The following is a 14,318-nucleotide window of genomic DNA, read 5'->3' on the forward strand; positions in this document are numbered from 1 at the left end:
TCTGTGATCTACCCATTTATCAGACTAAAATTTACAGAAGAGAAGACTACTAGCAGTCAAATATTTTACAATAAATGAATAAATCACTCACTGGACAACGAGATCTTTCGGCAGTTCCGCCATCTTCTTGGACAACCAAGAACTCGTTGTCCAGTGAGTCATTTATTCATTTATTGTAAAATATCTGACTGCTAGTCGTTATTTCTAAAAGCAAAAAGTGATTTAATAATAAGCAGTTCGTGATGGAAAACAACATTGAAGAAGAAGAAAAGATTTTGACGACTGCCTACTGGAGTTCTCCTTGGTATTGTGAGGCCATTTTTCACTCAATAAATGAATAAATAAGATTTTGTAATATTCTATTGTACTTATTATTCTGTGTTATATACAGTAGCCTATACTACCTATTGAGGAATAATTTCCAAAAAAGGAATATATTTATTAGAATTGAAAGAACTTGAAAATTCTCCTTATAATATCTGCAAACCAATGGTGGAAAATGAATTTTGTGAATTGAATAGCTACAATAAGACTTAACCCATTCCGGACTATGTGTTTATCTAAATTTGGGAGAGGAATAGCACAAGATTACCTTACTTCTCCTCTCTCTATCATTTTGATAATGTACTTATTGTATGAATGAATAAAGAATAAATGAATGAAATTTTCAATGAATATTTTCTGAAATGATAAAATCAATTGTCAAATTGTGTGGTGTGTTGTTTCAAGCTGAATGGAGTTGAAAAAACCGTTGAATTCATTTATTCTTATTCTGCCCAAACACCAAATAAAATATAGAGGACAATTTGCAGATCAATGATGATCCACTTGAGAGAGGGGCAATCTTGTACAGTTACAATATATTTGATCATAATTGAATAAGAATTTGTTTTCAGAGAGGAGATGAATGATCATTCAAGATTGTGACTACTATTAAAAAATACTATAATTTTATGCAATGTGATAAATTGTAGTATTTAAGCTGGGTTTACACCAAAGTTATCAACAAAATGTTAATAACTTAATCCTTATAGATTCTATTAGATGGAACTTGACAAAAACATATTTTCATCATGTGTATGAAATAAGATATGTTCAATCTAATAGAATATATAAGGATTGAGTTATTAACATTTTGTTACTAGTAGTTCTGTGAACAGTAGACCTCATGCGGTATTCTCATTCACAATTACCTGATTGAAACTATAGACCTTATGGAAATACAGCAATAGACTGGCTTCTCCACACATCTGTGTAATCACTTGTCAGCTGATTTATGATGAATAATTCTATAGTCTGATTTTTACTCTAATATTGGCGTATGAAGGAGGCTACTTTTTCCTTTTATATTATCCTTGAATACAAAATTTCCAAAAACCTTGTATACGTCGACGCGCAATTAAAAAAGGAACATACCTGTCAAATTTCATAAAAATCTATTACCGCGTTTCGCCGTAAATTCGCAACATTTAAACATTCAAACATTTAAACATTAAGAGAAATGCCAAACCGTCGACTTGAATCTTAGACCTCACTTCGCTCGGTCAATTAAATTTGGTGTAAACACATCATATTCAATGAAGAGTATTTATTATTTAGTATTTTGTATTATACTGCCGTCTAATATAGTAATGTTAAAAACCTTGACAGTAATATAACTTAGTACTGTGACTGACAAGTACGATTCAACTTTTGTAACGCATTTTCTTGACAATTTAACTTTGAAATAATTTATCATTCTCGAAAGCTGGACTTTTATTTCCAGGGTTTCATGATGCCAACCGTTTTCAGACTCCTTTCAAGATGGGTTCCACCTTTAGAAAGAGCTAGATCTGGAGCTATAGTGCTGGGAGGTAGGGAGTATTTTCTCAATTATTGATTTTATAAGAGTGAAACATATTAATTGGAGGAAATTGATAAAAACAATATAAAAACCTTGTAGTACCCTTTATTATTAAAAACTTTAAAATATTTCAACGACTATAGTTTCGACCCTAACTTAGGTCATTTTCAATTTGGAATGTCAACTTGAAAGGGTCGAAACTAGTCTTCGGAATATTTTTAATTGAAGTTGCTTTCCATGACAATACACTATATAATAACTTTGTTGTGGTTCTTACACTGTGTTACTTGTAAATATTTGAAAAAAACACTTACTTTTCTTGGAGTATTGAGGAATGCATTTCACTCCTGAAGAGAAGCTTCATCAGCCTCAAAGTATAAAAAATAATATTTTAAAGTTTTTAATAATAAAGGGTACTACAAGATTTTATAATGTTTTTATTATTTTGTACAAAAGTAGCCCATGTAAGTCAAGTGTTTTTAATTAGAGGAAATATCATTTGATGAATTTTCTCATAACAATAATAAGTATGAGCTTTATAATATTTGAACAATATGACACTTGGTTATGTTGCAGTATGATTAGCCTACCCAATATTATCCAAGGCTATTAAGGTGATTCACAGGTAATATTACTCCCCACATCACATAAGAGTAAAGAGGCATAATATTTTTACTTTCCTTTCCCTACTACCATAGGTAAGGAAAGTATTGCTTTCCAAAAAAAAATAAGGTACCCCAATTTCAAGTTTTCTATACGTTTCAAGGTCCCCTGAGTCCAAAAACATGATTTTTGGGTATTGGTCTGTGTGTGTATATGTGTGTGTGTGTGTGTATGTGTGTGTGTGTGTATGTGTGTGTGTGTGTGTATGTCTGTGAACACGATAACTCCATTCCTAATTAACCGATCGACTTGAAATTTTAAACTTAAGGTCCTTATACCATGAGGACCCGACAATAAGAAATTCAATAAAATTTAATTCAAGATGGCGGAAAAAATGGCGGATAATTACTAAAAAACCATGTTTTTCACGTTTTTCTCGAAAGTGGCTCTAACGATTTTCTTCAAATTTATATCATGGATAGCTATTTATAAGCCCTATCAACTGGCATAAGTCTCATTTCTGGGAAAATTTCAGGAGCTCCGTAATATTCTTGAGTAAAATGGCGGAAAATGACTGAAAAACCATGTTTTTCACATTTTTCTCGAAAATGGCTCTAACGATTTTCTTCAAATTTATATCATGGATAGCTATTTATAAGTCCTATCAACTGGCATAAGTCTCATTTCTGGGAAAATTTCAGGAGCTCCGTAATATTCTTGAGAAAAATGGCGGAAAATGACTAAAAACCATGTTTTTCACGGTTTTCTCGAAAACGGCTCCAACGATTTTCTTCAATTTATACCATGGATAGCTATTTATAAGCCCTATCATCTGGCATAAGTCTCATTTCTGGGAAAATTCCATGAGCTCCGTAATATTCTTGAGAAAAATGGCGGATAATGACCAAAAACCAGGGTTTTCACGGTTTTCTCGAAAATGGCTTTAACGATTTTCTTCAAATTTAAACCATGGATAGCTATTCATAAGCCCTATCAAATGACATGAGTTTTTTCCTTGGAAAATTGCAGGAGCTCCGTAATATTCTTGAGAAAAATGGCGGATAATTACTAAAAAACCATGTTTTTCACGATTTCTCAAAAATAACTTGACCGATTTTTTCAAATTCATACCCTGTATAGTCATTTATCAGCTCTATCAACTGGCATGAGTTTCCTTCCTGGGAAACCAATGAGGGGTCCACCCCATCCTTGGGAAATGGACTTAGTAACCTCCTTCTCGTGCATGAGGTAGGTAGGTAGCGCAGTTCATAAAAAGAACACATAGTCGAGATATTTCATCTGTAGAACAGCTGTTTTGACGACTTTAAAAAAATGACGACTTAAAAAAAGATCTTTTAAAAAAAATCATCGAATTTCACATTCACACAAAGAAAAAGTACTTTGAAAACAATTATATATACACCATATACAGAAGTCTGATCGTAGTTTCAAATATGAGCAAGGAAAGTTGTGTGAGTGTACCACACCAGATTTTTTATTTTCATTTGACGAATATTATCATCACAATCAGTTTTCCTCCAATTTTCCTAGATGAATATTTATCTTGAGTTGACCATACAACGTTCTAGCCTATTATGTGTATTGTTAACTATGTTACTTTTATGTGATTGTATCAATTATTCAAATGACCACTCGTAAAAAAATGTGTATTGCTATAAATATTCTGACTTTGCCTTGTTTACAATTTTTTGTATTGTTGGCTGTAAATAAATTAAATTTGAATTTGATTTTGAGTTTCAATAATAATTGTTATAAAAACAAATAGATTTCTATTATCAAGTCAATGCCAGATTGATATAACTGAAAAGTGATCCATAATATTATTTACTACCTCAATCACTAATCTAAATAATTGATTAATCACAATATAGGTTCCTCCTCGATCTTCCGCATGATGAATATATATAGCTCTAATTTTCATATAAATTGCGATGAAAACTTCATTCTGGATTAATCAATATCAGTTCGATGCGACTTATTTTCAATATGATTCCTTGAATGAATAAAGTTGAAATACTATTTTGATAGACTGTCTTGAATTGAAAACTATTTTGCTATTTCAGGTATAAACTTCGGATCCGCACTAACTTTTCTAACCTCCGGATTTCTAGCGAATACATCGTTGGGATGGCCTCTGATATTTTATGCCTCAGGTGGTATGGGAATAATTTGGACTATCCTATGGTACCTCCTGGCAGCTAACAGTCCAGACTCCCACAAGAGTATATCACAGGAAGAAAAGCTTTACATCAAATCGAAACTTACAGAAACCGCCAGCGAGAATGTTGTAAGAATATTAAAAATATTTCATAGATGTCTCATCAAGATGTGAATATTATTTTCATGAATACTATAGTGAGTTCCAGTGTGTAATTAGTGTAAATAGCAATTGTATTGCTATCCTTGTCTATCATTCAACAAAACGGATAGCGCTATCTCTGTCTCGTTTTGCTCTGTTGCCAGATTGTTTTTAACAATGTATAAATATAATTAATCAACAACATATTCAATCTTATGAAACTATTGAAAAATATAATTTCTTGCTTGATAAAATATTATTGATTATTTTAAACGAGAATGAACAGTTAATATTACATCAATAAACCGGTATCAGTTGCCCTTCATAGAAGGCATTGACAAGACAGAGGATCGGCAACGTTGTTCTCCTATCTTTCTCCACTGCCATTATAACGTGGCCTCCCTATGGTAACCCGTTTGAAATCTCAACATCATCTTATCTCTACAACATCTATTTGAATCACAATAATTATATTCATTATCATTTATTATACTACTTGATCTTATCATACAAAATAAATTAATGAAGAGAAATATAAGTTATCACCAATTTTTATTTCCTTGAATTTCAGTAACCCTGTGAAGGAAATTAAGTACTAACAATGAATAAGGTCATTTTCCATTCACAAAGTATATCCCATATATTTGATAAAAATACTAAGAAATTGTCAAAAACCACAGATTTATTGATTATCTGAATGGGTTCCGGTCTCCATTCGGATAATTGGAGTTCTACTGTACTTAAAAAGACCGGTTTCGGTTATTACACCATTGTCAATCTCTGATGAACTCAAGAGATTATCAGATATAGAGTTTATTAGAGATTGAAAATGGTGTAACAACCGAAACCGGTCTTTTTAAGTATCAATAAATCTGTGGTTTTTGACAATTTCTTAGTAATTTTATTCAATATGAATAATTACCACATATCAACTTCTTGACTACACATCAAAAAGTATCCGATATATCATCAAGTTTTAACACTGTAATGGCGACTTTGATGGTAGTATACTTTGTATCTATCATGTTTGATTTATGACGATGCTATTATGCATTTGTATAAATGTTTTCTGCAATAAAGAAATCATGAATATGGAATCTTGAATCTTGATTGTGAAAAATATGAATAAGGTATTTACTCATGGACTGGAGTATGCTTTGGAATCGGTTGGGATTTATAAGCACAATATGCATGCAATAAAGCATGCTCCAGTCAGAGGCTGAATATTTCATATTTTTCACATTATAGTCTGCAAATCGTCATTTCAGTGTTGAAATTACATGGAATTTATAAGCACAATATGCATGCAATAAAGCATGCTCCAGTCAGAGGCTGAATATTTCATATTTTTCACAATTATTATACTCTGCATATCGTCTTTTCAGTGTTGAAACTTGATGGATAATATAGCAGTTCATAATGGATGAAAAAATTCAATACTTCTATTCTACATAGATTTTCTTTCTCCGGTGATTCTAGCATCTAGATATTCCATGGAAGGATATTCTAACGAGTCCCGCCGTATGTGGCATAGTGTTTGCTCATATGGGCCAAAATTGGGGCATGTGGACGTCTCTCACCAGTGTACCCACGTTTTTTGGAAGAGCTCTCAATTTTGACATAAAAGATGTGAGTAGTAGGTCACTTATCCATGAATTCACCCATCAATATAATTATTATAGTGTATGATTTATGAACAATTGTTTCTTAAAATGTATATAGATAGATAGATATAGATAGATGTCTCTTATTTTCACTTGATAACATTACAAAAAGTGATGTGTGCGAATTTGATTTGTACGTATATATGTACGTATGAATTCAGGGCTACTAAGTAAAACGTTTATTTGAAATTTATTTATTAAAACCTGAAGATGGTGTTGAACTCTGAAACTAATTGTTATAATTTGTATTTTTAATCTATTATTTCATCAATTTCAAAAAAGTACTATAATTCTATTCTATGAACAATTGTTTATAGAATTACAGTATGAACTTCTATTCAAATAAAAAGACTAAGAAATTGTCAAAAACAACAGATTTTATTGAAATTTAAAGAGACCGGTTTCGGTTGTTACACCATTATTGTCAATCGAAGGTAAACTGATTTCTGTTTAAACCGGTCTTTCCAAGTTTCAATAAAATCTATGGTTTTTGAGAATTTCTCAGTCTTTTTATATGAATAATTAATACAATATCAACTTCTCAACTACACAAAAACTCCTATTTATTGAAATATATATTTTTGGTGAATGAAATATGAGATTTATTATTATAGGTCATTGTAAAAATATTATTGATTGATTGATTGATTGATTGAGTACTTTATTTATGTAGATTACAATATATACTGGCTTATACACTTATATACAATAGCTTACAATACAGCAAAATTATAGATGAATTTGCATAATATAGACTAAGAAAATAATTATTGAACTGTATATGATATGAAAAAGCAGTTTGTAATATAATAACTATAGATAATAATCATATTGTTATGCATCTACATAAATTGGCGGAGCTTTGGACATATCAATGTCCATTCTTCGGAAAGAATATTAAAAATATCCTCCCCACTAACTCTCTACCAAAATTAGTGGTTTACCAAAATTACTACAAAACTCTCTACCATTGATGAGGGATTGATTGATTGTTACAAACAGGACGACCTTCTATCTGCATTACCTTACAATGTGATAAGGGTAATATAATTTAGTAATTACAAAAAAGTACTATAATTCTATTTTATGAACAATTGTTTATACAATCATAAACAACTAAGTTATTTAATTATTGAAAGATATCATTCTTTTGATGAATGGAATATGAGATCTATTATTATGGATCATTGTAATAATTGGAGTGATTGATAATAAATGATTGATTGAAATTATGTTTTTGAATAGGACGGTCTTCTTTCAGCATTACCTTACATTGTAATGTGGATAATATCATTTCCAACGTCGATTTTAGCCGACAATCTGATCAAGAGGGGATACATGACAATACAGTTTTCACGCAAATTTTGGAATACAATAGGTGAGTTTAGTTATTTAATTGTACGATCATTCTTCATGCATAATTGAAAAGTATCTTTTTCAATTGTCCATTGTGAAAATTCTAGACTTCAACTTTATTGCTCTGTGTATTTGAAAGCTGGGATATTCACTATTGCATTCAGCATCTATTATCCTATTATATTAAGCGAGCAATTTCTATCTGGTTATTTTCAAATCTGGTTATTTTTATATCTGGTTATTTATGTTTAACGGATCTCGAAAACGGCTCCAACGATTTTCACGAAATTTGGAACATAGTAGGTTCATGATATAAAGATTCTATTGCACTAGGTCTCATCCTTAGGAAATCTCGCTGAACGACATTGGAAGGATACCGTAATTCATCCTTGGTTGAAAGAGATGTGGATAGTAAAAAAGTGAGTGAGCGAGCGAGTATGTGAAAAATCAAAATATCGCATCCCCGAAATTCTTAAGATGACGTATAGCCAGCTGTGAAATATAAACACGATCATTTTAGAGAATTGTGTTCTGTTTATCAATAAAAACGAGAGAAGCTCGGTTCCCCGATATTATTCATTTTAATAACAAGGATTCGATATATGATCTATCAAAATCCATCATGACTTGAAATAAATTTAAATTAACTTGAAATTTTGCATAAAGATTCTTAATCCACTGAGGATGGTTAAAGGCCTGTTTCCAGTTTTTCAATATTTCAGTTCATCAAGTTTTCAGTGTGTCAACTCTGAAATAGTTATTTGTGCAACTAGTGCGCAAAGTGACAGTTTGCTGCACCGAAAGAAACGTTTATGGTTTGTTGTTTACGGAATGGTTTCTTGAGTGCAGCAGAGGAACTTTGCGCACGTATTTCACATTAAGTTTTTCCTACAGTTACCATTGAATATGAAAAGTGGGTAATTATGGGTAAGATTGCCTGAAATGCATCAAATGTTTTTCTGTGTAATTTTATTATTGATAAAAACCTTAATCGTAAAATCCTAAAGTCCTCGTTGTCCTTGGTTATAATATATAATTAATAATTAGCGCGTTGTGCTTGGTTGCACCTCTGCTCACTATAGCAGCCACAGCAGTCACTGTTACCAACTTCATTTTGATTTTGCTGCACTGTTGCTCCATATAACCTACTAAGTATTTTGCGTTGCCATGTTGCAAATCTGGAGTGCAGAAAAATTTTTCCCGCACTAGAGCGGAAAAGTGATTCTTTGCGTTCTGTAATCAGTGCAGCAATGGCCACTTTTCAACGTAACTGTAGGAAATATATATTATTTAACTATTATTCTGTTGAATTCTCTACTTCCAGGTCAAGGATTCACGGCCATATTTGTACTGATTCTTCCATTTGTGGCCGAGTACTCAAGGACATTAGCAGTGGTTGTTTATACAATTGGAACCACGCTGAACTGTTGTGTCTACTTTGGTTTCAATGTTAACCATATGGATGTATCTCCCAACTTCTCTACAATTCTGATGGGGCTTGAGCAACGGATCCGCTAATATCACGGCAATTCTTGGTCCGCTATTTGTGGGGTTTGTCATTGAGAATGAGGTACGTACAGAGATATAGGTGATGTCCACGTTATAATGGCAGTGGAGAAAAATAGGAGAACAACGTTGCCGATCCACTGTTGTCCTCCTATCTCTCTGCATTGCCATTATAAAGGTGCGTACAGACTTTCGCTCTGCTCCGCAACCGAACGTCACTCGAGCAGATCGATTGATGATCGACCGGGGAGCAACAGTGGAACGCGAGAAGAGCTAACATCTCCCGTAACGTTCATGATCGGTGCGACTGCAGAGCGGGGGCGGAGCGACTGCGGAGCGATGGAGGAGCGACTGCGGAGCGATGGAGGAACGAGGGCGGAGCTTGCGCGGAGCGGGTTGGAGGCTCGTATATCTGTACGCAGCTTAGCGTGGACCCTACTCTGAAATACATTCGTCTATAATAGTACTGTACTTTTATCTCATAGTAAAGAGTATATTATCAAAGAGTACACTATATATTATCAATTATAGTGTGGTCCACGTTATAATGACAGTGGTGAAAAAGATACGAGAGCAACGTTGCCGATCCTCTGTCTTGTCAATGCCTTCTATAGACGGTAGCTGATACAGGTTTATTTATGTAATATTAACTAATCATTCTCGTTTAAAATAATCAATTATATTCTATTAAGCAAGAAATTATATTTTCCAATAATATCATAATCAATTTTAATAATAAACCTGGAATATTGTGTTTATAAATGAAGAGCTCTATTCCAAACGGGCCCAAGTCACAAAAGTGTTTTTCTCAGGAAATCGATTTTTTGATAGTCTTCACTTAAATGTTGGAAAATGTTTATAATCCAATGTATAAAGTGTGTATTTTGAATTCCATACAATAATTTTGCATATTTTGAAGTAATTCATGTGTAATAGGTTAATTTCCTTGCTTTTTTTCCAAAATGTCACTAAGTCCATGGACTTGGTGACATTTTGGAAAGAAACTTGGACCTGGACCTTCTTCATGTCACTAATATGATAAGTTTCTTTAAGTGCTGTATTTGCTGAGTTGAATATAAATCTTGCCAACTTTTTTGAATAAATTTTCTTGATCACTTGATGCTCTTGGTAATCCCCAGTGTATGTATTATTGACTTTCACTGTTCTCTTCCCTTGAAAACGCGCTGATCTCGAAGTAAAAATGGTAGTTAGGCTTCAATCTGTAGACAGAAAAGATGCTCTGCGCATGCGCAAAGGACTAAGGTTGGAATGTAAAGGAACAGCAATGGACTTAGATACACTTTGGAAAAAAACGTGATATTGTGATATTTATTTTGCAGTGACTAAGGATAGTTTGGAGTAGTTAGTATGCTAGGAATGAAGGTCTATATGTATAAGGTTCAATAATCAGCTGATATCTCAATTTCTACAAAAATGGACTTAGGCCCGTTTGGAATCGAGCTCTTCAAATTGAGAATTCTACATTGTTAAAAGAAGATCTGCAACAGAGCAAAGCGAGAAAGAGCTATCGCTATCCGCTTTATTGAATGATAGAGAAGGATAGCAATACGATTGCTAATCAAACACTGCCGTTATAACGTGGACCTCACTATAGTCAGAGTTTATCACCATAGTGAAGAATATTATCTATTTTCAGCATTCAATAGTGGAGTGGCGTAAGGCTTTCATAGCATCTGCTGCGTTCTTCCTCCTGGGAAACATTCTATTTGTCCTTTTGGGGTCTGGAGAGACTCAGCCGTGGAATCAACCAAACAACAAAAGTAAGGTCATCATTATTTTCTTTCATGATTTCTCAGTCTTTTTATAATAAGTTTTTATTACAGTAAGTTCATTATTAATAATGTACCTCAGAGTTAGAAGGGCGTAAGTCTGGAACGGCTGATTTTACAGGAGACCAGGGGTGCCCACAGCATGCTTTGATGTCGCAAGTTGCGACATGAGGCTGAATTTTGGGGGGATTTTTGGAAAAAACTAGGGAAAATGGGTAGGATTTTTCAATATACAGTTTTCAAGTACCTAAATGGATACCAAATTTTAATAATTTTTGGGGGGGAATTTTGCGACATGTACCATTGGGGGGATGGGCAGTTGGGCACCCCTGCAGGAGACCCCCAAAAGTAGTGCACTTCCAGTCGGGGCTAAAAGAGCGTAAGTCAGCATAGGCTAGCTTCACACGCATTCGGTTTCATTCGGTACGGTTCGTTACAGAAAACGAATGAGGCTTTCATACATGTCAGGTTTTAATTCGTACGGTTCTAATTGGGTATATTCTTCTCAAACAGAGCTGTGTTTGGATTTTCACAGTTCATGCTGGTATATTTAAATATAACAGCTGGTGTTAAATTGTAAGATGTTATTTCTTGAACAACAAAATTTGAAGGTTAATTGAAAATTGTGAATTATTTGAATAGTATCTTTTTGATTATGTTGATTTTGGATGTGCAGAGTGATTATTTTTTTAAATTGAAAATTTGTTCCTTGTTTTGACACATGGTTTATAAACTTCATCTCTTCCCTCCATTGATGAATTCTCCCTGAGTTTTAATTTATATTTTTCATATTTTCTTAGCAAACTATTCATTAAGAAAAAATGTTCCTGTGAACTAACAGAAATGAATTGACCATATGATTTTGACTTGGAAAATTTTGAAACAGATAATCACGATATCAGGTTAAAATAGAAACAGAAAAAGCAATTGTGTGTAAAAGACTTCGTTTTTTCCTGTTTCCCTAGCAACGAATTTGAATATGATGAAACCTATTCGTGTGGAGGGGGCGTTCGGTGCTATGCGGTTGCTATTCAGTACCGAATTCAAACTAAATCATCGTTCCACACTTATCGGAATTTGCCGAAAACGAAACGAACCGAACCGAAAGTGTGTGTGTGAAAGTAGACTCTCGCTAGCAACGAATTGAAACCTGATGGGATTTATTAGTCAAGTGGGCGTTCGGTTCTATGCGGTTTCTATTCGGTACCGAATTCAAACCGAATTACCGTTTTACACTTATCGGAATTTGCCGGAAACGAAACGTGTGAATGTGTGTGAAACTAGCCTTACACATTACTTGCGAATTATTGTACTCAAGTTTTTCTTCAGTTTTAATGCTTACTGGACTTACGCTTTTTCAGCTCTGGATATCTTCAAAAAAAAAACAACTGCAGAGGACTTACGTACGTTATCATGAATTTATAGAGTTCGAAAAACTGTACAAGTCCCACTAAAAACATCATTTTGTCAAATAATGGACTTACGCTCCTCTCTCTAGCTCTGAGAAACAGAGAGTTATTCAATGAATAGAATCATAAAATAATCCTATATTATTAAACGAGCAACTTCTGTTTATATGTTTAGATGTTCAGATGTTTATATGTTTGTATCACCGGATCTCGAAAATGGCTCTAACGATTCTCACGAAATTCAGAACATAGTACCTAGGTTTATAATATAAAGATTCGATTGCACTAGGTCTCATCTCTCAGAAAACTCGCTGAAGGACATTAAAAAGATAATTATTATTCATCCTTGGAAAAACAGCTGATAATAATTATTTCGTCGTCTGTTGATGATGGAAGTGAGTGAGCGAGTTCATGTGTGTGTGACTGTGTCAAAATTTTATTATGACTCAGCTGTTGAACTATTGTAATCATTCAATCAGATATTTAGTGCCGGTTGCAAAAAAGTCGGGGTTATTTTCAATCCTGATTAATTCCAACAGATCCATCTTTTTGAAATGTTCTTCTCTGATTTGGTTCACGTGAAATTAATCAGGATTAAAATTTAACCGGCTTTTGTGAAACCGGGCCTTTGTGAGGGAAATTTTTGCATTCCTCTGGGAATTAATCTCAATTTACTGTGATTAGATAGATTATTTCTGTAAGAACTATAATTTATGTTATTATAATTTCTTCTTTCGTAATAAATATTTTATGCATTTGTATTCCAGAGCGAAGCTCGGTCCCCAATATTTAAATTTAAGAAAAATAATAAGAAGAAGAAAAATAATATCCTTTAACCAAAGTTCTAGAGTGGTGGTCCATGGAAATAGTAGTTTTGTACGTCACGTGATCGGCACAAGTCACGTGCTGGAACAATTTACGATTGGAACTGATTGGAGTGATCCGTGGTCTAGTGGATAGAGTGCCTGCGTAGCAGCATAGAGATCCTGGGTTCAAACCCTCTCAATACCAAAAGTTTTTTAACCAGATCACTCCCGTGTTATCGGATGGACACGTTAAACTGTCGGTCCCGGCTGAAGTATGACAGTCGTAAGGCCCATTGACGGCTTAAATTATATATTCAGGCGGTGGGACCTTCCCACAAGGGACTCCCCACCAACAAAAGCCATACGAATTTTCTTTTTACTATTTAAATTTAATCGATAAACTGAGAAAAATCTAAACTGAGTTCGATTAACGTTTTTTAGGTAGTTTGGTGAATCGGCACAGGCAAGAGCCCAATCCTTGAGAAAAAGAAGAATATTAGGAAAAGAAGAAGAAGATGAGATGGAGAGGAAAAAGAAGAAGAAGAAAAATAATATCCTTGAAACTACACGAATACAAGGTGATTTTTGAGTTGGCTACCTAACTCGCAATGTCTATCTGTAGCTATACAAATCTATAGCTGGTAGCTGTAGTTGGTAACCCTATCAATATATCTTTTGTGAGTAAAATAGGTTAGATTTTCTGAGTTCATTGTTATAAATTTGAGTAACGAATAAAAATTACTTTTTACATGAAAAATACAATACTCACATTAACTTCCTGATCCATGAACGAGTCACTAGATACCGGAAATATTCGTTGGAACTGCAAAATTCACGAGAGCGGCTAGATAGAGGTCGGTTCCACTTGAAATTCGCGACGCAACTGTTCCAAACAAAGGCAGAGGTGACCGTCTAAATTTGACAAGTTATAACAGGCGACGTGCTCACCTGCCGGCCGGCATTCGGTTAATGGCTGCCGCGTGTCGTTTACCGGTTGCCATGGTAACGGCGCTTGGCGGCC

The 14,318-nt window shown here is 33.8% G+C and overlaps 1 protein-coding gene across 1 annotated transcript in view; it reads left to right on the forward strand.

The window, feature by feature from the left end:
* LOC111050581 (putative inorganic phosphate cotransporter) overlaps positions 1-14,318 on the forward strand; it is a 28,301-nt gene that overhangs the window by 11,684 nt on the left and 2,299 nt on the right. The window contains 7 exon segments of the mRNA XM_039436902.1: positions 1,766-1,853; positions 4,531-4,754; positions 6,246-6,395; positions 7,676-7,808; positions 9,111-9,277; positions 9,279-9,356; positions 10,950-11,073. Coding sequence (XP_039292836.1) covers positions 1,766-1,853; positions 4,531-4,754; positions 6,246-6,395; positions 7,676-7,808; positions 9,111-9,277; positions 9,279-9,356; positions 10,950-11,073 — 964 coding nt within the window.

The sequence above is a fragment of the Nilaparvata lugens genome, chromosome 10, assembly GCF_014356525.2.
Source record: "Nilaparvata lugens isolate BPH chromosome 10, ASM1435652v1, whole genome shotgun sequence".
Classification (NCBI taxonomy): domain Eukaryota; kingdom Metazoa; phylum Arthropoda; class Insecta; order Hemiptera; family Delphacidae; genus Nilaparvata; species Nilaparvata lugens.